The 27,112-nt window shown below is 46.2% G+C and overlaps 2 protein-coding genes across 3 annotated transcripts in view; one reads left to right on the top strand and one right to left on the bottom strand.

The window, feature by feature from the left end:
• Cdk1 (cyclin dependent kinase 1) overlaps positions 1-27,112 on the bottom strand; it is a 1,182,536-nt gene that overhangs the window by 16,620 nt on the left and 1,138,804 nt on the right. The window lies entirely within an intron of this gene.
• Rtkn2 (rhotekin 2) overlaps positions 1-27,112 on the top strand; it is a 64,055-nt gene that overhangs the window by 19,372 nt on the left and 17,571 nt on the right. For both annotated transcript variants that reach the window (XM_050139475.1, XM_050139465.1), the window contains exons 5-9: positions 960-1,077; positions 4,130-4,324; positions 17,492-17,586; positions 22,779-22,885; positions 23,793-23,924. In XM_050139475.1, the coding sequence (XP_049995432.1) occupies positions 960-1,077; positions 4,130-4,324; positions 17,492-17,586; positions 22,779-22,885; positions 23,793-23,924 (647 nt within the window). The remainder of the gene's footprint in view (positions 1-959; positions 1,078-4,129; positions 4,325-17,491; positions 17,587-22,778; positions 22,886-23,792; positions 23,925-27,112) is intronic.

Raw genomic sequence — 27,112 nt, 5'->3', positions numbered from 1 at the left:
TTTGTTGGGTTATTTAACAGGATGTAATGAGAGGTTGTTAACTAGATGTGATCTTCTTTTCCCCTTCTATTTTACTGGCTGTATGCAGTCTTCACAAGTCTGTGTATTGCTTGGATGACGGTCATTAACCTCAGATGTCTCCTTTGCCTGGGTGAGGCAAAGCCGAGTGATCCGATAGTCCTTTATCTGCCTTGTCTATTGTGGCTTTATTCTTCATATTCCAAAAGATGAATGGTATCGGGCATAATTAATTTAATATGAAGAATTTAAATCAAGTTAGTGTTTGTTTTTCAATTAGGACATATGATTTTCTTCACCAAGGAAGGCATGTGGGAATTAAGTCAGTCTTCCTGCTTACTGCAGAGAATAAACTTTTCCTGAAGAGCTACATTTTCTCAGTAATGAAGAAATCACGGCTAGCCTTTAATAAACCAGCTCTTTAATCCCCTGGCATTTGTTAGAGCATCAACAAATCGCAAGGCCTAGCAGCTCTGTTTTTGTGTCCCCCTGTGTTAGTCCTACTTTCTGTGTCCCCTGTCCCTTTTCATTGCTTTGCCTGCCTTTTGGACGTCGGGGCTTTTCGGGTGGTTTCTTTCCCTGCTTCCAGCGCGGTGGAAGACATTTGGCTGCTGCTGGTGTTCCCGCCTTTAAAAGTCGCTTTCTCCTAAGACTTGGACCTCCTTAGGTGTGGACTTGTGTGTGGTGCTTAGTTTGGTAGGGTACGAGTTGGTTAGTGGTCAGATTGGTTTCTGGGGATCTCTTCGGAAAGCTGCGGGACTGATGTTTATTTTTGGTCTTTGGTTTGAGGTTGAGTTTGAGTTGGATGAGGGACCATTGCATACACAGGAAGCCGCGGCCGGAGCTATGGCAACTCAGTGCTCAGCTTGCGTGCATGCCTGCATCTCGGGCCTGCATTGTCCGGCTTGTGATGGCCTCCTCTACCATCGTCTCTCCTTTAGGCACGCAGCGCTACGCCATCTTCTGTTTATTCAGGATGGGAGCCGAAGTGTTTGACACCGACATGGTGATCGTGGATCAGACAGTCACAGATATATGTTTTGACAACGTCACCATATTGTAAGTATCTTTCATCTGTAAAGAATGAACTCGGAAGTCTGCCTCTTTTTCTTATCGGTAAAGGAGGGCCGGCTGCCGTCTTTGGTTTCTGATGGCCTACGTCCTGATGGTTCTTGGATCCTTCTCAAAGCATTAACAGCTTTAAATGTTTAAAAGATACATTTTTTTTTTTTGGATTCAGAATAAAATAGAAATCTTTTAATTAATGTAAGCAGCAAATAGTTGGCTTGTTGGCTCTGATAAACTCTTTATAAATATTTATATTTCTATCATTAACCAAGCTATAAATATAATCGAATTTCTCTTTATGTTTGCTGTACAGTGAATTTAGGCATAAAGCTGATTTTTTTTTAAACTTCACAGGAAGTTTAGTGACAAGAGAACTAAAGTAGCAAAGCAGGTTTGCTTCCAAGCCATTCTCTAAGTGCCTAGCATGGTGCTGGGCCGTTCTTTTCCTTACAGTGGACTCCTCACGGACTCAGACAGTGAACAGCCTGGCCATCTTAAAGCGCTGTTTTACGGCCCTGCTCTGCGCAGGCTCACTGTATTATGGCCGTCATACAGAGAGGCAGAAACAACTCCTCGGGCAGTCGTGGAGATCACTTCTAACCACCATGAGTTTTTCCTGTCCTCTCCTTCAAAGACTCTGCCGTCGCCTCGTGGGATTTGTTTCTTGGGCGCTTTCAAGATGCCATTCCCCCGTCGAGGGGGAATAGCTGCTGAGCGGCTCACGTGGAGCCAGCTGCCCGCCCCTTGCCGTGTCCACTGACACTTGAGACCTCAGAGGCCCACCCGCCTTTGCCCGTCAGGTAACAACAACGGACCCCCCACAGGCAGCATCTGTGGCTTCCGTGCTGGTGTCCTGCGCCCGTGATTGTATAGGACAAAACAACACGTCACCCTGGGCCATTGGGCCATTTTACAAGCTGCGTTAAAGCCAAAGGAATCCAGTGATGCCCCGCCTCAGGAAGCTTCCCAAGTTCTTGTAGAATTTAGGCTAAAGTGTATTTCCTTCATTATCTCTGTATCTTCATTTCTATTTTCAGACGTTGCTAATGACATTTTGTTTCTTGCCAAAATTATCCCACTCACTAGCTAATTGGCTCTTTTCTTCACATCACTCGGCCATTGTTTGCTTTTTTTGCCACAAAGACAAAAGTTAGATGGACCTCCCCCTCCCCCCGCAGGAAGAACAATACAAATGACTTGGAAGACAGCATATGATTTATTGGTATTTTTTGTGTAAATATTTCAAATTGGCCTAAAAATAACTGCTGACAAATGTTCTCAATGTTAAAAAATGTGCTTTTTGTTATGATGCTTGTTTTTAATAAGTCTTCAATATTTATGAATCTCTGGTTTTCTTCTAAATATTGACATTTGTTACTCATTACCAGGAATACTGTATGTTTGGAAGTTGCCAAGTAAGAAACTATAAAAATATCTGGAAGTTGGTCCTTGGATTTATTCAGACCCTAGATTGGCCATTTGAATTTTAAGGCCCCATGACTCACTCCCTTTTGTCTTCCGGTCACGTCTGCAGATGGATGCGGTCCTATGTGTGTCTTGCCCTTAGTAACAACACCATGGGTTTCTGTGCTGATGGTAGTTGATTGTGCCTAGAAAGAGTAATGCCCGACATATTGTGCTTGCTAAACAGTTGATTTATCCGTTGTTTTCTTTGTGTGCGTGTTTGTGTGGGAAAGCATGAGGACAGTTGTGAAACAGCAGGTGTGGAGGTCAGAGGGCAACCTCCAGGGTAGACCAGAGCCTTTCACCAAGTGTGAGCCAGGATCTGTTTTTCTCTGGCATATGCCAAACAAGCTGGCCCACGGGCTCCTGGGGTGTCTCCTGTGTCTGCCTGAAGAACTGCTGAGATTACAGACACAAGCTACCACATCTGATTCATGGGTAGGGGAACCCAAACTGAGGCCCTTATGCTTGGTAAGCAAGCATCTACCAACCGAAACATCTCCAAACTGGAGAATTTCTGAATAGGGTGTTTTGGTTTTTTTGTTTGTTTGTTTGTTTGTTTGTTTTTCGAGACAGGTTTCCTCTGTAGCTTTGGAGCCTCTCCTGGAACTAGCTCTTGTAGACCAGGCTGGCCTTGAAGTCACAGAGATCCTCCTGCCTCAGCCACTCGACTGTTGGGATTAAAGGTATGCGCCACCACCGCCCGACCCTGAGTTAGGTTTTAATAAAAGCCTATCCAGTCCCTTCTCCTTTCAGGCTTGGTTTGTGAAAGACACACAGCCTTCATCAAGGCTGTGCCTGCCCTCTGGGAGCCGCGGGCTGTGAAGTCTATCCCTTTCTCTTGGTTTTGTGGGCCTTTCTCTCTCTCTGACCAAACAGTGGAATGCTGATGGCTGTTGGCCGCAGTGAGGCGGTGGACTGACTGAGTATGAGGACAAATGGGAACTGGAGTTTCCGTGGACTCTGTTCAGGAGAGACAGATGTTTCAGGAAATTCCAGATATAATATAAATAGATACTTTCACATTTTGGTGGTGAAGGACTGAGAGGGAAAAACAGCAAAGCCAGCGTGTTTTATTCTTCATACTTTTTAAGTACGGTGCCTGTGTGTGTTGGCTCACGTGAAGTAAAGTGCTCGCTTGCGTGTGTTGTGTGTGTGTGCACACACATGTTCTTGTGTGTGCTGTGAATGTCTGTGGTGTTCGTGCATTTATGTGCATAAGCATCCGGAGACCAGGGGACAACAGTGGGCCCTCTCTGCTGTATTTTTATAGACGGTCTTCTGCTGGCCTACAGCTCACTGATTAGGTCATGCCTGACAAGGTATGCGTGCATGCTTGGCAAGTGTTTCACCAAAAAAAAAAAAAAAGTCACTCCCCAAATCTCCAAGACAGCTCTAAAAATTACAGCAAACCTCTAAAGCTCTTCAGAAACTAAATAACTGTGGAAATCTCATCTCCTTATATATGACTTAAATGTTGATTTTTTTTTTTTTTGACTATCATAAAAGCATCCAAGGTATGTTAGTTTTAGCGTCTACTGAATTCGACTCCCAGCATTCTAACTGCTCTTGTGCTTAGCCACGACGCGGGGCCGGACTTCCGGATAAAGATGGACGTGTACAGCTGTGGTGCGGAGGACTCCTCCATAGCCAACACCCCCAAGAAGCTGGCTAAGAAGTTGAAGACGTCCATCAGTAAAGCTGCCGGAAGGAAGATAACTTCCATGCTCCAGGAAGAGAACCAAGAGGCGTGCCTGCTCGCCAGCCCCGTCGCGTAAGCTTTCTGATAGAGCGTGTGTGCTGTGGCAGAGCATGGCCTTTAGATGCACGTTTGCCTTTCCAGTGGCACAGCCTCTGGAAACAGAAGGAAGCCTCGGCCGCGTGGTATTTACCTGGCTGAGATGGCCTTAGCCCCTTCTTCTGAAGGATGGAAGTCAGGTGGCCTGCTTTGTAGGTGTTTGGAATTTCTACCAGAAAGGCGGAATGTTTTTCCCAGAAGGGGCTTATATGTGTCCGCTTCCTGACCTTCTGCTAATTGGATTTCTTATGTGTGCTGTGCTTTTTTTTTTATTTAAAATGTTTTATCGCTTTAAGAAACCAATACGATATTTTATCACATCTAACAATTTAAAAATAAGTCCTTATGCTTATGTAACCTGGTAGTCTATATTCAAATTGTACAATCCTGAAAAAGTCCCTTTGAGGTGTGATTGTACAAATCGGGATCTAACCAAGTGGGTAATGACACATTTGAGTGAGTCCAAATTTTAGGCTTATGTTAGTCTCATCCAGTTCCATCGCTGGTTTTTCTTGGCCTTACTCATTGAGGAAACCAGGTTTTTGTAGGGTTGCCTGTATTTGTAATCTAGCTGCTTGCATCTCTGTGCGCCTGTATTTCCTGTCCCCTCGTAATGGATCTGAGGGGCTGGTTGGCTCGTTCTCTTTAGGGCTCTGATCCTCTATCTCGTTAGAAATATTTTCGCTGCATTTTCCCTTTAGGAGACCCCGCTCCACTTCTGAGTTCAGGACTTTCCAGCCTGGTGTGTCTATTTTAAAGCCGATTGCCTGTCTTTCTAGCTGAGGCTTTTAGCAGCCGTTCCCCACGATTCATTGTTTCGGTCAAGACTATAATGCAGTGGATTCCTAGATTTGTTCTGCATTTGTTCCTCTTAATTCTTTGAGCATCGCATATAATGTTTTGATGAGATTGGTCCTCTGCCCTCCCCTCCAGCTCTCCCCCGACCCATCCCCCACTTCTCACCCATCCAATCTGTGCCCCCCTAACCCTCCAAATCACTCAAGACCAATTTGTGCTGCCCCAGTATTCCTGGATGTGTGGCTCCTGGTTGATTGATCAGGGGATACAGTCTTAGAGAACAGTGTCTTTCTCCTCACCAGCAGCTAACAATCTCCAGTCGTTCCAAGGCTAGCGGTGGGCCCTGTGTCCCACTTCCTGTCCGTGCTGGGATCTGGTCCGACTTGGGCTTGCATCGGTCTTTGATGGCTGTCACAGCCACCCTGAGTCCCTGTGAGCAGCAGCTCTGCTGCGTCCCTAACTGTTTTCCTTGTGTTTGTCTACTGCCTCGGCTCTTGGTCGCTTCTCACCCGGGCTTCTACAATGACTTCTAAGCCTTGGGAGAGGGGTATGGTATAGATGTCCTGTTCATTTGCTCTGTGTTTCTCCCCAAGACAGCAGTCTTGCAGAGAAGGCAATGCTGCCACTGCAAGACAGTGAAGAGGAAAGAGAGAAAGAAACTCAACTTTTATACGACTTTTACACTTTATCAGGTTTTAGACTTGCTTGCGGGTTGGTGACAGGCATGGAAGCTGACCACGTTTTATTTGAACTCTTGAGTTTGTAGATGTTTGTGTTTTCTTGTGATAGTTCTCGTTCTCCCTTCTCTATTGGATGAAGCCTTCAGAATGACGCATGCGTCTTTCCCGCATGCTGACCCTTGGAGTATCTTTGCTGCCGCAGGCTGCAGGTTGGCTGTTCCCTTGTTCATTGTGTTGTTTCCTGCTGGGCCGGGCATTGGCCTTTCTGCCCAGAGCCCTGACTTCCTTTGTGCGCTTTCTTGAAACATTGTGTTTTTCTCCGCAGTCTTGTGTCTGTGCTTCATTGGGAAAGCTTTGACGTGGCGCATTCCTGGAATTTCTTTGCATGGCTAATCAAGCTGGCTCTTCAGCATGTCAAGACGGTTCTGTAATTACAGACATGAGATATTCTAGGTGTTGGTCCCGGTAACCTCAGTCGTCAAGATAGAGCTAAGGATGCTTCCCATGCCAGGTGTCCTGGTGGCCTTCCACTATGGTGTTTAGATGTTTTTAGTTGGTTGGTTGGTTTTTGTTTTTCCAAGACAGGTTTGTCTGTGTATCCCTGACTGTCCTGGAACTTGCTCTGCAGACCAGGCTGGCCTGAAACTCAGATCCATTCTTCTCTGCCTCCTGAATGCTGGGATTACAGGTGTGTGCCACCACCACTCAGCTTTTTTGTTTGTTTACTTGCTTGTTTGATGGTTTTGATAGAGACTGGAACAAGAACTGTACTGCAATGCCATGACTGACTGCACGCATGCCTAAAGGGTAGCGCTGTTAACACTAGGCATTTGCAATAAAGTATTAGGTATATTTTTTATTATAGTTCATTTGGATTTACCAAAGTGCCATTCATCGATGAGGCATTAAATTGCTTTTATGATCCATGAGTAAATCTCCATTTGAGGTCTGAGAAACAGTTCCCCCACCAAAAAAAAACAACCCAAAAAATTTCCTCCAAGACAGATGTTAAAACTGAGGCAGGGGGCCTTTGTTTTTCTTCCTTGAGAGATTTATTTACACCGGGATTCTGTAGGGCGTTTGCTGGACTGGGTCTCAACTCTGTCACAAGGTATTTGTATTGGTCACTTCTCAGTCACTGTGATGACACACCATGACTAAGGCAATTTGTAGAAGGAAGAGTTTGTTTGGGCTTGCAGTCCTGTGGAGTCTGAGCTCACGATAGCCAAGCAGAGGCACGCAGGCGAGGTCAGGAAGCCAAGAGCTCACATCTCGGAGTGCATCCGGAACTGCACAAGGCCTTAAAACCTCAACACCCACCCTCAGTGACATGACACACTTCGTCACAGCCACACCAACTGGGGACAAGTCATTCAAACGCTAGAGACTGGGGACATCTCCCATCCCATTGCTAACCAGGCCCGACCCTACTTAGCTTCCGAGATGAGACGAGATCAGGCGCGTTCAGGTGGTATGGCCGTAGACAATGGGGGTCATCTCATTCAGACCACCACAGTAGTAGAAGAATTTCTTCTTGACAGAGATTACCTAATTCCACATTCAGATTAGGACACCGCAGAATGGGAAAAGACCATGGGGGTAGCCACCCAGCACAGTGGCGGTGTGTCTTAAGAGCAACATTGTCTAGGAATTGGAAGAATCACTCGGGTCTCTTCCAGCTGCACCTGCCTGCGACATTACCCCCTGGGCCTTTGTCTCCTCTACTGGAAGGCAGGGGTGCTTAGACCCAGCCCTTGTTCTCAGGGACATTTGGGGGCTTTCAGGTATCCTGAAATCAAGTGACAATGAACGGAGTTCTAAACACTTGAAAACTTTCTTGCTTGACAATTGAGAACTTAATTTTTTTTTTTAATTTTCTAGTTCTAAACCCTTGAAAACCTTGTCGCTTGGCCATGAGAGCTTAACTTTTTTAAATTTTCTATCACTTACTGCTTGTGTGACCCAAGGCAGATGAATATACTCTTTGCCCTGCCCCACACAAAGAATAATAATGCAATAATATCTAATTTTATAGAATCATCATCATGAAGTTCAATAGTTCACTCTTGGACTTTGTATATGATAGGTATTTAATAATTGCACTTTTCCGTTATCATTACTGTTTTTTTTTCCACTTTTTTTTTTCTTTTCTGAATTCTTGCGGGAGCTCTCCACCATACAACGTACACACGCTTTCATGGCCAAGCCCCCTTTGTAATTTCACAGAAGATGACGTAGATGAGGCTAGACCCTTTGTCGGGCCTGCATTTCTCTGAGAAGCCTGGTGGTTTTCTTGGCCGTCTCGTGTTGTTTGTTACGTTATCTATCACTGGGGGGGGGGGGGGGGACAAAGCATCTTCATCTCGATTCTTCTATTCACGCCTCTGGCCTCCACGCTTTGCCCCTGAATTCAGATGCTAAGCTTTTCTATAGACATGTTCCAGGAAACCGTGATTATTTTATACTACTCCAATCGTCAGAAGATGTGATCACACCCTCGACGGCATTTTACACAGTCACCTTCTCTGAGTACCAGCGTTTGCCCGGCCTTCAGGCTTGAGTGAAGGGTATCTGGCTCACACACAACCCACAGCACCTCAAACGTTCACCCCGGCCCTTGGGAGAGTGTTGAGCAGCATTGGTATTCAGAGAGCACAAGATGATACAGTTTGGCTTTTCTAACACAGATCAAGTTCAGTGTTGAGGCCCCCACTGCAGGTCTTATTTAGTCTCTAACCAAAATGAGTGCATATAAAATAGTGTGTCTGAGAGATGGTATGTGACCAAATATAGCTATTTTTTCCTGGCAAGAATGCATCCCCCACCACCACCATCTAAGTAGTCATTATTTTTCATATTGCTTGACCTCCCCACCCCTGCCCCAGTATTGTAGCAATTGGCCTACTTGATAGAAGACATGGAGCTGGTTAAACTTTCGGGAACTCGGTGTTAGGGTTGGTGCAAGGGAATGAGTGCAGTGTTTTAGAAACAAAATGTTATCCTGACCAGCATGCTTGAAGAGTGAAATCATTGTTGGTTTGGAAGATGCCCATGTAATTAGTCATGGGCTAAAAATGAAGCGACTTCAAATACCATCATAAAATGGTATTGTTGGGCTAAAGAAGACAGTGAACATTTTTGGTATATTTTTTTTTTTTTAGTATGTCCCCGATGTGATTCATTTTTTTCTTTTTATCTGTGGGATTTAGGCTTACTGAAATCTCTTTAGATCTTGCCAGTTCCTCTAACAGCCGAATTAACTGGTTTTTTTTTTTTTTTTTTTTTTTTTTGCTTCTCAGTGGTTGGGACAATGTTCTTTGTCATTTAAACACGCTTTAAAAAATTCCTGTCAAAGCGTGTAGTTTCATTTGTGATAATTTAATTGACTAAAAGACAAACTAAATTAAAAAACAACAAGAAGTTACTCGTGGAGAGCTGTCTTCGTAGTTAGGAGCACCAGTAGCCTTTAGACACTTGTTTTTGACCCCAGTTCTGGGGCACCTGACCCCCTCTTGTGGCCTCTGGGAGTACTGCACACACACATCGCCCAGAGATGTACCTGCAGGTGAAACACACACATATAAACTGAAAAGAAATACCCCAAGAAGCCACTGTGCTGAAATTAAATCAGAATGCAGGTATAAAACAACGCTCCTAACACATCTCCAGCACAAATGGGGCATCTGTGGTTTGCAACAATACTGTTAAAAGGTTGGATGGAGTGAAAGCCAAGATATAGGTTCTGAATTTCACCGAGGAACTGGCCTTGGAAAAGACCACGCGGCAGGTCAGTCCTGAAGGCCCTTGGGCCTCAGAGCTTGCTCGTCCCTCAGGATTCTTGCATCTCGTAAAACGTGGCTACTACGTTTTGTTTCCTTTGAGACAAGCCCTTTAATTGTAAGCTAATTGTAAGAGAGACATAAAGACAACATGGCATGGGCGGGGGGCCCATCCTAGCCACCAGCAAGTCAGCCACATTCTCTGAACATCATGCGCTTATCTGCACAGGTGTGCCAAGAGTATCCACCCTGCTCATCCCGACCCCAGAGATGCTTTCTCGCAGGTCTTTAAGGAAAGGAAGTGGTCACAGATCTGCCGTTCTCAAGCAGACACCATTCCAAGACCTCTGCTGGTAACTGATACGCAGCCGTGGTTTTCAGCTACCGCCGCTTAGCCACACCAACCACTCGTTAGGAAAATAGCACTAGTTTAAGGACTGGGATCTAGAAAAGCCAAGCAAACAACAAAAATAGTAATAATAAAGTTTAGCATCCCAGCTGCTCCGGAGAGGATGCCGTGTGTTCTGAGTGGTATCTGCCTCCCGCGCTCTTAAGCTCCTCCCTCCCTGTGCTGTGTTCCTGTTCCTGCTTAGGCTGCGCATCCAACACCCCGCTTTGCTCTGAAGCCACACGGTTTTAGCCAGTGATCGTCCCTGGCCATATCGTCTGTTGGCTGGATTCTAGCACACCCATTTTAGAAGGGATTATTGATTAGTACTTTTCCTTTTCATGTTATTTTTAGATGGGCCCTTCCTAGAACCTGGAGGTTGGTGATCTATGCATTTACCTTTTAGTACTTGGAGAAAGGGGTTCTGGGGGCACAATCATGGTTTAAAGCCTGTGCTGGTTAGTTGTTTGGTTTGGTTTTTTGGTTTTTCTTGTCAGCTTGACCCACGCCAGGGTCGTCTAAGCAGAGTGAGCTGCAGCTGAGGGAATTACTTTCATCAGACTGGCTTGTAAGCAAGTCTGTGGGGCGTTTACTTGACTAATGAGTAATGTAGGGGGACCCAGCCCAGTGTGGGTGGCGCCACCCCTGGGCACGCGGTCCTGGCTTCTATAAGAGAACAGGCTGAGCAAGCCATGTGAATTAAGCCAATAAGTCTCCCCCTTTCCAAAGCCTCTCCTTCCGTTCCTGCCTCCGGGCTCCTACCGTGACTTCCTTTCCTGACTGACTATAAGCTATAAGATTGAATAATCCCTTTCCCAAGTTCCTTTCTCTGTGATGTCCGTCATAGCATCAGAGAATAGCCTAATACAAAGCCCCCCCCCAAAAAAAATTAAGCCTGTAATCAGTCTTGGTATAATTTTTGCCTATTCTACCATCTCCCCAGTGCTCCGAGTGAGCACGGACGCATGGGCTCACTTAGTACAACTGGGCAGATCTTTAGTTGCTGTGGTCTCTCCCTTTACCTCCTAAAGGGTTTTGCATAATTGCTTTCTTCCCTACCCCGAAAGATGTCTCCATTTCTCGCTCAGAACCGATCTTGTGTTCCGAATGCTGTTGGTATCCTTGACCGTCCGGTGGATTCGCGCGTCCTCACCCCGTCGGACCCACCAGCCTGCTTCTCTTGCCTCTCTCTGTCCAGGGCTCATGTGCTTGAGCACCAGATCCCACTGGTCTGTCTTCTCAGTGACTGAGATGGATCCCTTCCCCCTTCTACTTCCCGAACCATCAGCTTTTCTTTTCTTTTATCTCCCGAATGTATCGACCTTCTGCAGGCCCTCCATAGCTCTCGGCTGAGGAAATAGTCCTCATAGTCCCGTCTCGCCTTCCTCTCCTCCTCCCGTTCTCCTGGATCATTTTAGCTGACTTTCATCCCATCTCTTCCTCCATCCCAGCCTACAGGAAGTCCTGCTGAGGTCATCCAGGCTGCCACCCTCTGCCACAGCTGCTGTTGGCTCATTGGTGTAAGCCCAGCTAGTCACTGCCCATGAAGTAAGCCGTTGACTGTCTTCTCGGGTCCCGCTGTCGTGGGTCGTCTTCTACCTTAGGGAGTGCTCCTTCCCTGTCTCCATTGATCGCTGCTCTTCAGCTCAATCCAAAGGGTTGTATTTGATCATCGGCCTTTACTTGGTTTTCTAACTTTCATTAAATTTCATCTCGGTACCGAAAACTCCCTCCCAAATTTCGGTGTTCAGTGTCTTCTGCCTCTAGACGCAACACCCGCTGCCCTCCTGCCCAATAACGGGCAATTAAATTGAGTTGTTCCAAACTCAACTCCATACCTAACCCCCTTCAGTCCGCCCCATCTCAACTAGTGAGTCCCTTTTTCTTGTGGCTTGAACACAAAGCCTCTGCGCTGTTCCTGGTGTTCTTTCCTGAGCTGTGCTCACACTGGGTCAGCTTCGAGAGGGCGTGAGGAAGGTCACCTCCTTCCTCACTGTCCCCAGCCTGCATCTACCCTAGTTGACATTTCTGTTTTCACATCAGTCTCCGAGGTCTGTCCTCCACACAACCGTAGCAGCTGCCTCTCCCTGTGTCACTCTTTATCCCGCACTCAGGCCAGTGCCGTGTGTAGCTTCTGCCCCTTGCTGGCCCGCTGGACATCTGGCGCCATCGCTCTGCTCCCTCACAATAGCCCAGCCACAGTCCTGGGTGTGTGAGCCATGCCTGGCCTGTGCTCCCATGGCCTTGCCGTCTCTGCCTATGGCTCATTGCTTCCACCCAAGTCTCTGCACCAGTCTGACTGTGTGTGCATGAGGGGCTTCCTCTCCCCTGCTCACCCAAGTTAACCCCTCCTCACCTTAATCCTCCTCCTGCGCCTCCGTTAGCCTCACCGACCTAATATAATTACATAGTTTTCAGTTTTCCCTTGCTGGTGAGAGAGCGCTCGCCTCCACCCTTCCTTGCTGACTGTTTGCAGCTGCGGTGACAAACGCAGACAACTCGACTTCATTGTCAGCGATCTTTCTCCCAAAGACGGCACGTTCTGCATTCAATCACCGATAGCCAGTCTATTTCTTTTTCTTTCTCGCAAGGAAAATGATACTGCTTTATCAATTTAAAGCACTTACAGTATTCAACAATGTACTTCCGTAAAACAAATGAGCATCTCGGGAGCGCGCGTCGTACATTACACCTTGTTACCACACAGCTGGCGTCGTATTAGCAGGCAGCCTTGTGTGCTGTTAGCACGCTCCTTGTGCTCATGGTCTTTGGTTCCTTGGATTCATTCTCCAGTTGTCTCCCGTGCTTCCTCAATTTTGCAGGGGTAGGGGGAACTCGTGTAGATGCTAGGGGAAAATGGAAGCTAATTATGAAAGGCTCCAGGGAAACGTGCGTAGTGCGAGGCAGTGCTAGCAGAGGCTAGCCCACATGGAGCAGGCAGTGCTAGCAGAGGCTAGCCCACATGGAGCAGGCAGTGCTAGCAGAGGCTAGCCCACACGGAGCAGGCAGTGCTAGCCGACTAACTCACACAGAGCATGAGGTTAGTGGCTTCGGTAGTGGCGATATGATTCTCAGTGGCCTTGTGCAAAAGTGTTTAAATCTGATATCCTGTTCAGACCCGCTAGATCTGTGCTCACGCCTCACGCTGATGACATTGTCAGGATTGAAATATGGAAATAAAAATAACAAGTTTTCCTACATAAAGTTTAACCTGAAACACTGTGTGCTAAAAATTAGCCTGGCCGGTCCGTAAGGATTATACAAAATGAAAAGCTGAGGGAGGGACTGGAGCAAAGGCTCAGTGGTTCAGAGCACTGGTTGCTCTTCCTGAGGACCCCTGGTTCAATGCCTAACACCCATGTGGCAGCTCACAGCCATCTGCAACCCTGGCTCCAGGAGATCTGATGCCCCCTTCTGGCCTCTGTGGGCACCAGGCATGCACGTGGTGCACAGACATACATGCAGGCAAAACACTCACACACACAAAACTTAAAGCATAATTTTTTTTTTAAAAAAAAAAAGATTTTGTCAGAAAACCTTCTATGGAACATCCTTTTGTTTTAGAGGACGTGCATGCATCCCTGTACGTTTGCTGTGTGCACATTTTTCATTGCAGAGATTCCAGTAAAGAATGCTATGTGCTTGCTAAACGTGTGCATATTATTATTAGAGATCCCATCAAAGATTTAGTGGGAGCTAAGTTTGTGAAACGTCAGCTGGCACAGTGAAAGATTCCCATCAGACCTGTCTTTTCCCCGGGTTATCCGGAGTCTGTGTGCACACATGTACCCTTAACATACTCCTCAGCGCTTGGAGAGGAAAGTCATAAAACCACAAAAACTCATAAAACTGAGGTTATTGGCATAGAAAAATACGGTTGTTATTTATGTGGATTTTTTTTTCTTTTGGTCCTGTTCCGGGCATTGAATACACTCGGCAAACAACTTTACCACTGAGCCACACCACCCCAGTCCCAAATTCAGTTTCTATAACCATTTACTAACTTCATCGCCAGATTGTCTAAGAATTCCGGCAAGTGTGCTAGTTGTGAGACCGGACAGCCTCCGCTCCCCACGCTGCGGGTAGAAACGCCAGACCTTTCAAGTCCACAGCCGGAAGGAAGGAGATTGCGTTTGTCAGACAAAGCCGGCAGGAAATAAAGTGGTCACGCAGGTGCTAACAGTTTACTCTTGCTCAGGGAGCAGAAGCCAGCAAGAATGGTGCTCCACTCTAATCTACATTGAGGGGCTTGAACGGGAGCAGGAAGGGGCAGGGGGGTGACAAGCTAGGGCTCAGAGTCGCGGACGTGGAAATGCCACACAGCCCCAAGGGGAGTCCCGAGTGGGTCTGGGTGCAGCTCACCTGGTTTTACCAGCTGGGACATCAGCAAGTGAGGCTGTCCAAACAGACTGGGAGACAGGGACCCACCCATCTGTAGAGGTGGGCTGGGACCAGGGTGCAGTTCTTCACGCAGCCTGTGTAGGCCCAGGTTGAGACCCAGTTCAACAGAAGGCTCGGAGAAGCCTGGCTAGGGTTCGGTCAAAGAGGGTCTTTGCCCTGGAAAGTCCAGTTAGTTCTAGGTTTCATTATCCACCTCTCAACTTGCGGTGATTTCCCCTTCTTCATAGACTTCAACCCACCCTCCTTCTGGGCCTCACGAAGCCCAGTGCCTTCTGACCTCTGCCTGCATGTCCAGCCTCGGCCTGCCCCATGGGTAGCTGCCACACTACTTCTGCTTTCCTTTTGGCGCTGAAGTTGCTTTCCAAGCTCTCCCTGCGCAGGCCATGTCTCCTCAGTTTCTGGAGTCATTTGCTCATCCAGGTGTGGAATATGTATGCATACATGCGCTCCGTGCATTTCTCACAGCCAAAGGTGAATACTGGGTGTCTCTGGATCACTTTGCACCTCATTTTGGGGTCTGTCACTTAACCTGGAGCTCACCCATGGCGGTGGCTCCCCATTCAGGTAGCATGACTGGCCAGTGACCTCCAGGGATCCACCCTTCTCTCCCACCCAGTGCAGAGAGTGCAGAGGTATAAACGGGGGTTCCTCCCTCTCTCTCTCTCTCTCTCTCTCTCTCTCTCTCTCTCTCTCTCTCTCTCTCTCTCCCCCCCCCTCCCTCCCTCCCTCCCTCCTGGTCCCACTGCTGCTTCGAAATAATCGCTCAGAGGCTTAATATTAATTAGAAAATATTTGGCCTATAGTTTAGGCATATTACTAACTAGCTCTTACACTTAAATTAACCCATTTCTACTAATCCGTGTATGGCCACGTGGCTGTGGCATCACCAGTCTTCTGGCATCTTGTTTCTTGGGCACCTGGCTCATGTCCTCCCCCCAGCCCCACTCGGTCCTTCTTTCTTTCTATATTCAGTTTAGCTTTCCTGCCTAGCTATATTCTGCCTTGGCATAGGCCTGAGCGGCTTTTATTCTTAGCCAATGAGAGCAACATCTATCGCAGCGTACAGAAGGGTGATCCCACTGTACAGACATGTGCTGCTTGATTTTCACATGGGTCCTGATGCTGGCACGCCAAGTCATTTCCCTGCCGAGCCATCTCTCCAGCCCCGAGACCTCTGCGTCGGTGCCGCTTTCTCGGAGACGCTTTCTCTACTTTACCTTCCTAGCGTGGCACTTCTCACCTTTGTTCCTGTCACAGCAAAGGTTTTAGCACCGCTAGAAGTTGCTGGTATGTTGTTTGTGTTTATTGCTGTCTGTTCCCTTTTTTCCACTCCTGCCTGCCCAAGAACATAACACTGGATCTTACAACTGAATGCCCATCACTTAGCGCAAGACTTAGCTGACGCATTATAGGGATTTTGAGTAAATGTGCTTAGAGCAAACAGAGACCCTTCATTGAGACATCTGTGTTATTAAAAAGCTTACAGGTTTTTCTAATTGCCAAAATATAAAGTGATAAGGATGCTAAATTGATTAATAATGTGTATTGGGTATAAATCTGTCATCATGATATATAAATGTGAGGACGGGGAGACCCTACCATGGAGTTCAGGATCACAGTCTTTGGCTCTGCGTCCAACATGCTGAGAACATGGGGTGTACCATCGTGTGTATCTTGTATAGCTGAGCTTTTTCATATTGTTACAGATTGCATGTGACTTCTATTGACTGTCTTAGCAGTTTTTGAGAACACACTTGAGGGGTATAAGGTAGATTTACTTTGCTATTCTGGGTGACCATCCCCACCATCCGTCTCTACTACTTCTTCATCTTCCTGAGCTGAAATGCTGTACCCTTTCAGCACCAACACCCCTGGCCCCTGCTTTTCCCTACTTGGCCTCTCACCGCCATTGTTCTGCTACCCAAGGATCTGACTGCTTCTGATGCTTGGGATGAAGTGAAGTCGTATGAGATGTGTCCTTCTGTGACAGAAATAGTTCACTGAGCATCATGTTTTCACAGGTCATCCATGTTGTGTGTATGTAAAATGTGTCAGAATTTGCTTTCTTTTGAAGGTTGGATAATTCTTTACAATCTTTGGATAGAAGGTTGGTAGATTGATAGGTAGGTAGATGCCATTTCTCCATTCCTAGGTGGAAACTGACCATAGAGTAACCAACAATTTGGATAGAGAAGATGCACAGGAAGGAAAGGGTGGGGACTAGAGTTTGAGCTCTCTTGGTTCTAGAACGAGGCAAGAGATGTGTCTCATGGTGTGTTGTGGCCAAAAAGCAAGGCCAGCTAGTTACTACTCAGCCTCTGAGCAAGTAGATTTTCACCCCAGCCATTGAACCCCAAGTCTTATTGATAAATAGAATGAGAGACTTCATAAACCTATATATTGTGACCGGAGCAGAGCTGAGGCGTGGGACCCCACCAGGTCTACGGTCTGAGTAGCCAGCAGGGTGCCGACTGAGGGACTATGGGGAGGTAGATGATAATTGAAATATCAGTAGATTCATGTGCGACCACTAAGCCAGCACTTCAGATGGACACTTGAGTTTTTCAGCCTTTCAGATCTTATAAAGTAATGCCTCTGTGAACATAGTGCTCACATGTTTATTCCCGTCCTTCTTTTCCGTCCCTGTGGGTGTGTGTCCAGAAGCCCAGCCACTGGATCTCCCTGGGATGGTCTCTTTTTCCTAGTTTTTGGAGGAACCACTGTATTATTCTTCTCAACAGCTGCCGCCCCCTGCTCTGCTTGGCAGTTGTGCAGGCTTCTATATCCTCCTCGCCCCAGGCAGTGTTCCTCTGTTCCGTACCCACAACCCCAGATTTGTTTTCATGGTGGTCAGTTCGCCTAGCAGTAGAATTAGATGGTACCTTTTTGTGGTCGCTTTACCCTGGAAATGTTCAACATGGCTTCGCCATTGATTGGGGGCCTCTTGTGTGTGTTTAGAGAAATGTCGTCCGAGTCATTTGCCCTATTCTCTAAGGACAGGTTGTTTGTTGTTTTCATTTTGCTGGACACTTGAATGGCTGACCTCACAGAGACAGCATGTAAGAATACTCAAGGATGCCTTCTATCTCGTTCTCAGGGGTGCGAAGTACCATCTGCTAGCTCATGCCACCCTGACCTTGGAAAGTGTGGGAGACTGCTTCAAGACCCATAATCTATCTGTTCACGGCAATGGTGAGTACTCTGTGCGTGATTTAATCACGTGTGTTGGATGTATGCCTGTGGTGACGGTGACTCCTAATTTTAGCATGCTCCCCTGGAGGGGATTTTGGATTTACAAATATACACATGGACAAGTCTGGGTTTTCGCCACCCTGTCTCTCTCTTCCCCAGAGGAGAAAGATAAAGGGTTCTTGTTGCTGTTGTGGCTGACCCTGACTCCCAATAGAAAGATTTGAAGTGTTCCGTGCCCTTTTCTCTGTGACTCAGAGTTGATGATTCTCTGTTCTGCTGGCTGACAGTCGGATGCGTCTGGGTTTAAAGTTAACGATCAGGACAAGCCATGCCTTCTGTTTTTGTTTGTTTGTTTGTTTGTTTTGTTTTGTTTTAATTTTTTTAAGCCACGCCTTCTGCTGAAAGTGAGGGCACGGAGGAAGCAGGCTTCTGTTCATTTTAATGCTAATTTCATTGTTTTGGTTTTTTTTTTTTTCTGAAAAGAATCTATGGGAATGTGTCTTAAGAAGCTCAGGCGGTAGGGAAGGTCTGTGAGCACGTTGCCAGCTGTACCTGGGGTGGGAAATACAGAGCAGCGTTGGGTGAGGAGCTCATTCATTCCACACTCATCCAATTCCTAGGGGAAAGGGTATGGAAGTGTGTGTATGGCTACTTCGTGCTTTCTGGCTGTAAAGGCCAGAGGGCCTCGATGCTCCTGGGATGGGTGATTTCATGGTGACTTTGCAAAGTTGTAATAAAATTTACCAAAAATAGAGGGAAGGTGATGGGCTGTGAGACATGCGATTTAACCTTTTTAAGGGGAATCTCTACACAGCTCTTCTCACTGGTAGAACGTCCCCTGGGAACAATGGGTGTGGAAGTCCCAACATGGGTTGTGTTTGCTTCCCTGCTGGTCTTTCATGGCTCTGCCAAATGTATGTCCCTTCCCAGATGCTAGGATTTGGACCGTGTGTGGACAGAGGTGTTAAGTCCTCTTGGTGGCAGGGCATTTGCTCCCCCATATTGTGTGCTACCACGCCCCTACAACGGAGTTGTCTTCAGGTAGCTGCAGGCTCTGCTTTCCTATGTCTTGGGTCATTTCCAGAAAGTATTTTCACAGGTCCTTGTGGACTCGGCCGGATATGAGTTTTATGAACACGGAATCCCCCTCAGTACTTTATGTCACATGGCCCCTGCAGTATTATTGTCTGCCCGCAATCTATTTCTCGTACTGACATCTTTTTCTCTATTTTAATGCTCATTCTCGAAATAGCCCCATGTGCCTTATTTACTAGCATGCTAATTATTTGTTATTAATGGTGATTGTGCATAGTCTGTGTGGCAGGAGGTATGGACGAGTCAAGTTCTGCATTCCAGTCTTCTTGGCTATTTGATTTTGCTTTGTCTAATTTGAGCCTTTGTTATTGTACATAATTTTTAAACCGCGTTTTTATTTTTTACTTCAAAATATGCATTTTTTTTCATGTTATAGGCCTGCCTCTTCAAACAAGGGGTAATTACTTTTATCATTCAAATTTCCCTCTGTTGGTAAAATTACACATTATGTTGGAATATCGTAGAAATTACCCTTAAATTTGTAATCACCAAAGTAAACAGAAAGAGCCTGTTTTCTCTTTTCCCCAGACAGCGTAAAAGCTTTAGAATAGTCGGACTCCATTCCCGTAATCGGTGTGTTCTTGATGTAGAACATAATTCTGTTTGTTTTCAAATATCACAGGATACTTCGGGCTTCGTCTCTTGACCTGGTCTTACCCCATGTTCCATGTGTCCGTAGGGACTACTCGACTTTCATGTCTTGGGGGCTGGCAGTTTTGACTTCACTTTTGAAAGCCGTTTTTATGAGCCGTCGTTGGCACTTTCATTTCCTGTCCATCCTGTCCCCGTGCGCCCTTCGGCTGGAAAGGAACGATTAAGTATTCTGACAAATGCTTTGGGCACTAGGATTGAGAGTAGCCGTGCCACGGGGACAGAGTGGACGACGGGAGTGAGGCTGCCCTGGGATACAATCGGAGGCGGTGGGCACGCGCCAGGCTCATGGTCGATGCCATGCACGTGTTTCACACATGACGACTCTGCCTTGAGAGAGGTGGCGTTTTTAAGTGTAGAATTTGCGCTCAGATGTTGAGTGAGTGTCCTGGAGGTCCTCTTCTTTGCAAGAGGCACAGAGAAGCTGTGACTCTTCTGTTCCTCAGTAATCTGGAGTTACCGAAGCCTTGGTAAGAGATCGCAGGTGATGGTTGAGTATGTGGAGCTGGGGACCAAACCATCTGCATCCTCGGATGCTACAGGATGGGATTCTGCATCCAGCAGCCCCCCCTCTCAAGGCTGCTGCAGGAAGGGATTCTACATCCGCATCCCCTTTCCAGGATGTGACAGGGATTCTACATCCAGCAACCCCTCTCGAGGATGCTATAGGACGGGATTTTGCACCCAGCATCCCTTCTCAAGGATGCTACAGGAAGGGATTCTGTGTCTGGCATTGCCCCTCGAGGATACTGCAGGAAGGAAGGATTTTCCCTCCCTCGTGTGAAATCTGGACTCATCTTATGAGATGCACATGATTAGTTGTGGTGTGTCGCGTTCAAATGCATTATTGATTGCACAGACTTTATGGACGTGTCTGAGAACCTAATCATTTATGATTCTGTGTCTCGAGGAATTACATTCTAACTTAAAAGTAAGCAACTTGCAGATATTTACAACATCAGCCATTCATAAATTTGAAATTCCTATATAGAAAATTTATGTGTTCCTGAAACACTTGGCTGTGTTGAGTATTTATTTTGTTTACTGCTTGTTTTAGGAAAGGTGACTCCCACTTGTTTCTTTGTCTGTGCACTGTGGAATTTTGTGTAGGTGTGGGTATCCTCCCAGGTCTCCTTTACTGAGGTCTTAATAAAAAGATTGGATTAGTCCCAGAAGCTGGTAGTCTACAGTAGGCTGACGCATAGGCCAGTTTTGAATCCATTTTAGTTTTCGTTTCTGTTCTTTATTTAGGCTGGTTTCCCCTCCTGACAGATTACTAAACTTCGGCTGCCATGTATCTTAGTATATGCCCAGTGTCCTGGTTAGGTTCTCCTATCATCTTTCCAGACTTGGGGGGGGGGGAGAGAGAGAGAGAGAGAGAGAGAGAACACCTCACTGAAGAGTTGCCGCCCTCAGATTAGCCTGTGTGCATGTTGGTCGAGCATCTTCTCGGTCGCTAATTGATAAAGGAAGGCTTGGCCCACTGTGGGTGGTACCATCCCTAGGCGGGTAGGTGGGTCCGGGCTGTATAAGAAACCGAGCTGAGCAGAAGCCAGAGAGCACGCTGGTAAGCGGCATTCCTCCGGGTTCCTGCTCTGAGTTCCCTCAGCGATGAGCCAGCGTCGGGAAGTGTAAGCTGCAACGAGCCTTTCCGCTCCGAATTGCTTTTGGTCGTGGTGCTTATCACAGCAACAGAAAGCCAACTAGAACACTAAGTAGCTGTATTTTTATCCAAACCAGTAGTTTTTCAGGGTTCCTAAGGCTCTAAGTAAATAGTGATTGCAGCCAACAGCTAGTTATCAGGATGTAGTGAGCACCCTAAAATCCTTGTCGACGTGAGGCAGCCTGACGTGACAGCATGTACCGGATACTTGTTTACACCCCCAATGCCCAGAGTAAATTACCCATGCTTTCCTTCCATATGGGGAGAAGGGGTATGCCTACTGCTGTACTGCGTCCCACACCAAAGGAATGCCATCTTGTAGGTTTCTGTCCCTTTCTGAAAGAACTTTTAAAAATATAATCTCAAACGCCAGGCGGTGGTGGCGCACTCGGGAGGCAGAGGCAGACCGATCTCTGTGAGTTTGAGGCCAGCCTGGTCTACAAGAGCTAGTTCCAGGACAGGAACCGAAAAGCTACGGAGAAACCCTGTCTCAAAAAAAAAAAAAAAAATCTCAAACTAACAAGAAACTTGCAGGTTCATTGTCAAGATCTTCCCCCTGCACACAAACACATGATACCAAGTTGCTTACCGCATGCTTTACAAACTACAAGAATCGTAGCGTGTATTAAGGTCTGTTGAGCTCGTTATGTGACTCCAGTGTGTCTTTCTGGCTCTGCTCTCTGCCTGTTGGGGGCCTGGTTCCTTTCCTGTCAGTCAGAGCATCGCATTGTGCCGACGTCTTTGTTCAGTTGGATGTTGCATTTGTTGCAGACGTAGCTGTTAAGAGGCTTTGTGTCATTTTAAGGGGTCTCTGGGAGCACTTTCTTGCCCCCTGGAATATCCTGGAATACTCTAGCCCACCGTGCACTTTCCAGCCCACTCCATCCCTGATGGGGGAACCTTGGTTTCTCCTCCCTTTAGCTTAGTGCTCCCACGCTGGTCAGCCACTGCTTCACGGCGTCTTCTCGCTGCTCCCTGTGGCTGGGCAGCCCGTGGAACATGGTCACTCTTTATTTGGCTTGGTTGTGTCTCCTGACACCTGGCCACCCTTCGTGGCTTCACTTCAGGGACGTGCACCCCTCTCTTTCTGCTCTTTCTAGGCTAGACAGACCTGTATCTAAGCTCTGCCTTGGTGTGAACTCCCCTTAGCCGGCTCGCTGAAACTTTGATGTCTGATGCTGGTGGTCCTCCTCTGACTCCTCCTTCCCCCTCTCTCCCCTTCATCCTGTTGATGCCATCACTGGGCACAGACTCACAGTTCCTTCCCTGCCTGCACATGCAGGCTCGCACTGGAGGCTGCTTCTCACGGCTCGTGATTACTTGTTCAATAGGGGAAGGCTAAGAAGTTGGGCCGAAGCGTTTAAATGTCTTTAACTCGGGTGAAATAATGTTCCACTTAGAGGCACACCTTGCTAATTATAGTGAAAATTAGAGCAAGCAATGAAATTTGGTGACCACACGTCACTTTTATTAGACTATTTTCTATTAAACTCTGAAGAATTCCCCTAATGATTACTTCTGAAGTCAGGAGACGAAAGGCCGCTATTCTGCCACCGTTCCTCCAGTTGACCACACTGTTGGTCTGGGCCTGCCCTGGCTTCTCCACACGCTCCTGTATCCTTTAGTATTACAGAATTGAGGTAGATGAGCCACTGTGTAAAACTTTTAAAATGTTATTGTATAAAGGGAAAGAAACATAAAAGAAAACTCTGGAATGTGTAACAGCCTTAAATGTATATTTATCGCTTGTTTTTTTTTCCCCCTCCCTCTCTTCCTTAACCAGAGGACTGTTCCTTTTGGCTCCCCTTGTATGGCAACGTGTGCTGCCGGTTAGTGGCCCAGCCTGCTTGTATGGCCGAAGATGCATTTGCGGGATTCCTTAATGAGCAGGTAGAGGGCCTCACATCTATCCTTCAGCTGCGGAGTGGTAATCAGACACTTACTACACAGGCTCTTGCTCCAGCGGCCTTTCTGGAAGTGTTAGCCTTTGTACCGTTTACCGGACACGAGGTGCGGAAGGTGTGGGGTGGGAAGAGCGGCTACCGAAGAGGGCCCCCTGGAGTCTGGCTGACTGCGGAGCTGCCTCTCCAGTTCCCTCGGGTCACCCGTCTCACAGGCACAGGACCCTGGCAACGGTTGTCGGTTGTCGTGTGGAAACCGACTCTGGCTGCCCAGCACCTTTCCCATAAAGGCCCCTCTGGCAGCCTGCGTTTGGCGCAGTTTGGGCCTCTGGGCTTCCAGAGCTGCCTCTGTACCACTTACTCCTGATTTATTTATAGCCAGAGTTATTTATATTCAGTAAATAATTAATCGTGGGCTTCGATGAATCAATAGCTTTTTTTTTTCTAAAAGATTCCATTAGGAGGAAAGAAAATTTGCATTCTTAGCAGGTAGTCACCGTTTTCTAGTGTTCTGAAAGAAGTGAAGGGGAATTATTTTCAGTACAGAGAGAGTTATTTTTATAATTTCCCCGGGCCCTTTGATGAATTGCTGTGTAATTCTAAGCACTAGATTTTAATAGGCTAGCTTTCCCAAATCTGTGTTGATTTATGATTTTGTGTGTGTAAAATTGTGTGGTAATAATTACCTTCATTTTGCCTAATGCTTCTGAGAATTCTAGACTTCCCCGCTCTTGGATTTGGGGTGCTCAGCCTTACTGTCAAGCCAATGAATGGCTAATTCTGTCACATTTTAAAAGTTCTGAAGCCTTAACTGATTGTGTAAAAACTGAGCTGAGATTAGAGTTGATGTGGTAGTGACTTAGATTGATGGTTTCTTGACTTTTTTTTATTTCCAGCAAACAGTAAAAGGTCTGGTTGGCTGGAGAAGGCTGTACTGTGCTCTGAGAGGGGGTAAACTCCACTGTTTTTACGGACCAGAAGAAATTGAAGCGAAGGTGGAGCCCACTCTGGTGGTTTCCATTGACAAGGTGAGCGTGAGTGGCCTGCTCTTCTGTGATAAGCACCGCACCGCTGAGCCATGGCCCAGACATTTCAGATGCTGCATTCCCAAGGGCACGGCGGTGCATGACGCTTGTGTTGACGTATGTTCTTGACATCCGTGGAGTCACAGGGGATGGAGGAAAGGACTGTGGAGACAGATGCCGTACTAACTGAACGTTCTTTCTTTGCGTGCCTAGGGGTTATTGATGGGACAGAACACCATCGATTCCCTAAGAACACATCATAATGGAAATGCATGCTAGCAGACAGCTTTTGCAGCCCAGACCCCACATTGGTATTTGTGGGGAGCTGGAGACTTGGATGATTGGTTGGGACGGCTTTCTGCCCTTGTAGAGGGTCTGAGTTCAGTTCCCAGCAGCCACATCATGCAGCTCAGCAACCACCTGTCACTCCAAGTCCAGGGGATCCAATACCCTCTTTTGGACCTCTTAAAGGCACAAGCATACACGTGACATACACACAGAGACAAATGAACAAAAATAGACTTTGAAGTTTCTTTTAAAAAGTATATTTTTGTGAATTTAAGGGATGATATGTAAATGTATATCATCAGCCTGTGTTATGGCAATATTCTTTCTAGTTAATATTCAAGCGAGTTCATAGAAAGACCTATGCCTTTCTTGTTCCCCGTGGGATGAATGGACAGTTATCCAAACCTCTGCCAGCATAGGAAAGGCTGGCAGTGCCCTCTGAACTGCCACCTTTCCACCTGAAGCTCTGCCACCGGGTCTTATCCAGGTCCGTGGCAACAAAGCAGTGTTGCGACCCAGTTACACATCCTTGGCGTAAGTTCTGCAGGGGCCCGAGTGAGCACGGGATAGACCGTTCTTCAGGCAGTCTCGACTTCATCTCTTGCCAAGGGTCCTGTGTTTACTGTGCCCCGCCCTCTCCTGACAGCACCCTTCCCTAGAATTCGTCCAGTGATGTTTCTGTAGCCAAGTTCCAGTTGTTTTTATCTGTTTCCATACGTCCCCTTAGAGAGGGGGAGCTGGACTGTGTGGCCGGATGGGAGCCGCCACATCTGTCCAGCTGTCCATGCCCTGCTCTGGAGAGGAGCGTGAAGTCACCTGTGATTCCACACAACAGCCCAGTTCTTGAAAGGGGTGGCATTCGTGTTTTCCTTCTGATCTGTGTGGACCAGACTTCCGTTCTATCGTCTTTTCCAGCAGTCTTGTTGTCTATCCCATCTTGAGAAATTTTTTTTTTTTTTTTTTTTTTTACCCACAGGGGATTCTGTAGCAAGACATTTTATTGCGTAGTTAAGTCCACTTAATTTAATGCTTTTATTCGCAAGCTCTTCATAATAAAGTTTTAATTAAAAAAGTAAAGTTTAGGGCTATTCTTTAAGAGTATAAATAAGTAATGCCTCAATATTAAAACATAATGAATTTATCTTGGTTTAGAAAATTGGGTTTATGGAATATATAATTTTATTAATGAAGACTTCATATAGTTTTTCATTATTTGCCAACTTTGTATTTTTGTTTGTTCATATGGTGTTCTCTTTAACCTCTTAGTACTTGGGAAAATTCCCACAAAGGTTGAGACAGCGCCCTAGCCACCTACACCCTTGGCCAGGAAGAACTCCCTCCCCTCTACACTTGGGGCATTCTGCTGTTAATGTGCTTTCTCCTGATTATTGTTTTATTTTCTGCATCATTTGAAGATCAGTTGCAAACAGCCTCTTTCTCCTAACATCAAGGGTACTTTTGTGTATAACCATAACAACATCACTTGTAGGAAGTTTGTTCCTGACACTGTATTGCTGTACACACAGCGGGTTGCCCCAGTGTCCCTGACACATCTAATTTTCATTGATTTACTTCTTTGGTCCAAGCCCCTCAGGCACCGAGTCCTTTATCTAATCATGTTCTATCCTGCCTTTGTTTTTCTTTTGTGACACTAACATGTTTTTTTTTTCTTAGTTCAGGCCATGTTTGGGAGGGAGGTGTATGTGACTAATTGGTTTGTTACATTCAGATTAAGTAATTTTGACTAGAGATACACTGCAGATGATTATGTGTTTAAGTTGGTTTGCATTCAATAGCTGTGTGGTAAAAAAAAAAAAAAAAAAAAAAGGAATTCTGCCAAGATTTCCTTTTGTTTTGTCCCATAGAATGTGGTGTCATAAACCAAGATAAAATGTAGTCTAAACAAATGGTAGGTTTTAGATTTTATTTAGTGTGTATGTGTGTGGGAGTGCACGCGTGCGTGCTCACTTTTGAGCTTGTTTACTCATGTTTGTGCTTGTGTGCAGTCATGATGTTGGAAGGCATCCGATCCTTTGGGGCTAGAGTTCCAGGCGCATACAGAACACTCAGCTGTGCACTGGGCACTGAGTTCTTGTCCTCATGACTATCTGGTTAGCACCCTCCTATACATCAGTCGTCTCAATAATGTATCTGCTGAACCAATCAATAACTCTAGTTAGTGGTGTAATAGATTATATTGAATTATTTTGAAAATGCTTTTAACTATTGTATTTATCAGGAATTTTAGAAAGCCCAGTTACCACAGATCGTGTGACATGTTTTCTAAACTCTGCAAAGTGAAACACATCCATTTCCCAAATTTCATTTCTTTGAGCACCCTTTGGGTGACTTCCCGCAGGTAGTGGAACTTGTTATTCAAAGAACAAGTAGGACGTGGCCTTATAACTTCCTTGGCTTATTGCCAAGTAATAAAAAAAACAATATCTTTCTTCAAGCCTTTGCTATTAACGTGGTATTTCTTAGGAAATTCTGAGGCTTCCAGTACATTTCCTACCAATAGCTGATCAGTTTCGTCTTTACCTTGTACTAGAGGGCCTGGTAGACACATATATGGGATCTGATATGTGGTATACACAAGGGATGATTTCTATTTCTGATTTTTTCTTGTAATTGAATAAATAGCAAAGTTAACTCTGAATCATCTGGAATATGTTCAGTGGTTTCAATATGTAAAACAACTTTCTGTATATTGAAAGTAACTATATTAAGAGGTTCTGGAAAATCTAATACAGTGAGAGTAGCATATAGTTCTAATATATGAACAGAATCATGAGGGCTTTGAGCCACTTTACTGACTTGTAACCTGCCTTTCCTGATTTATTTGCGTTAGTATAAAATGTAGGGGCTCCAGAAATTGGTATTCCTTGTACAATGTGAAGAAG

This window comes from Alexandromys fortis, unplaced genomic scaffold (assembly GCF_014885135.2).
Source record: "Alexandromys fortis isolate MF-2015 unplaced genomic scaffold, M_Fortis_MF-2015_v1.1 scaffold_9, whole genome shotgun sequence".
In the NCBI taxonomy this organism is placed as follows: domain Eukaryota; kingdom Metazoa; phylum Chordata; class Mammalia; order Rodentia; family Cricetidae; genus Alexandromys; species Alexandromys fortis.
Note: the sequence above shows the minus strand (reverse complement) of the source record. Positions and strands in the feature narration are given on the sequence as shown.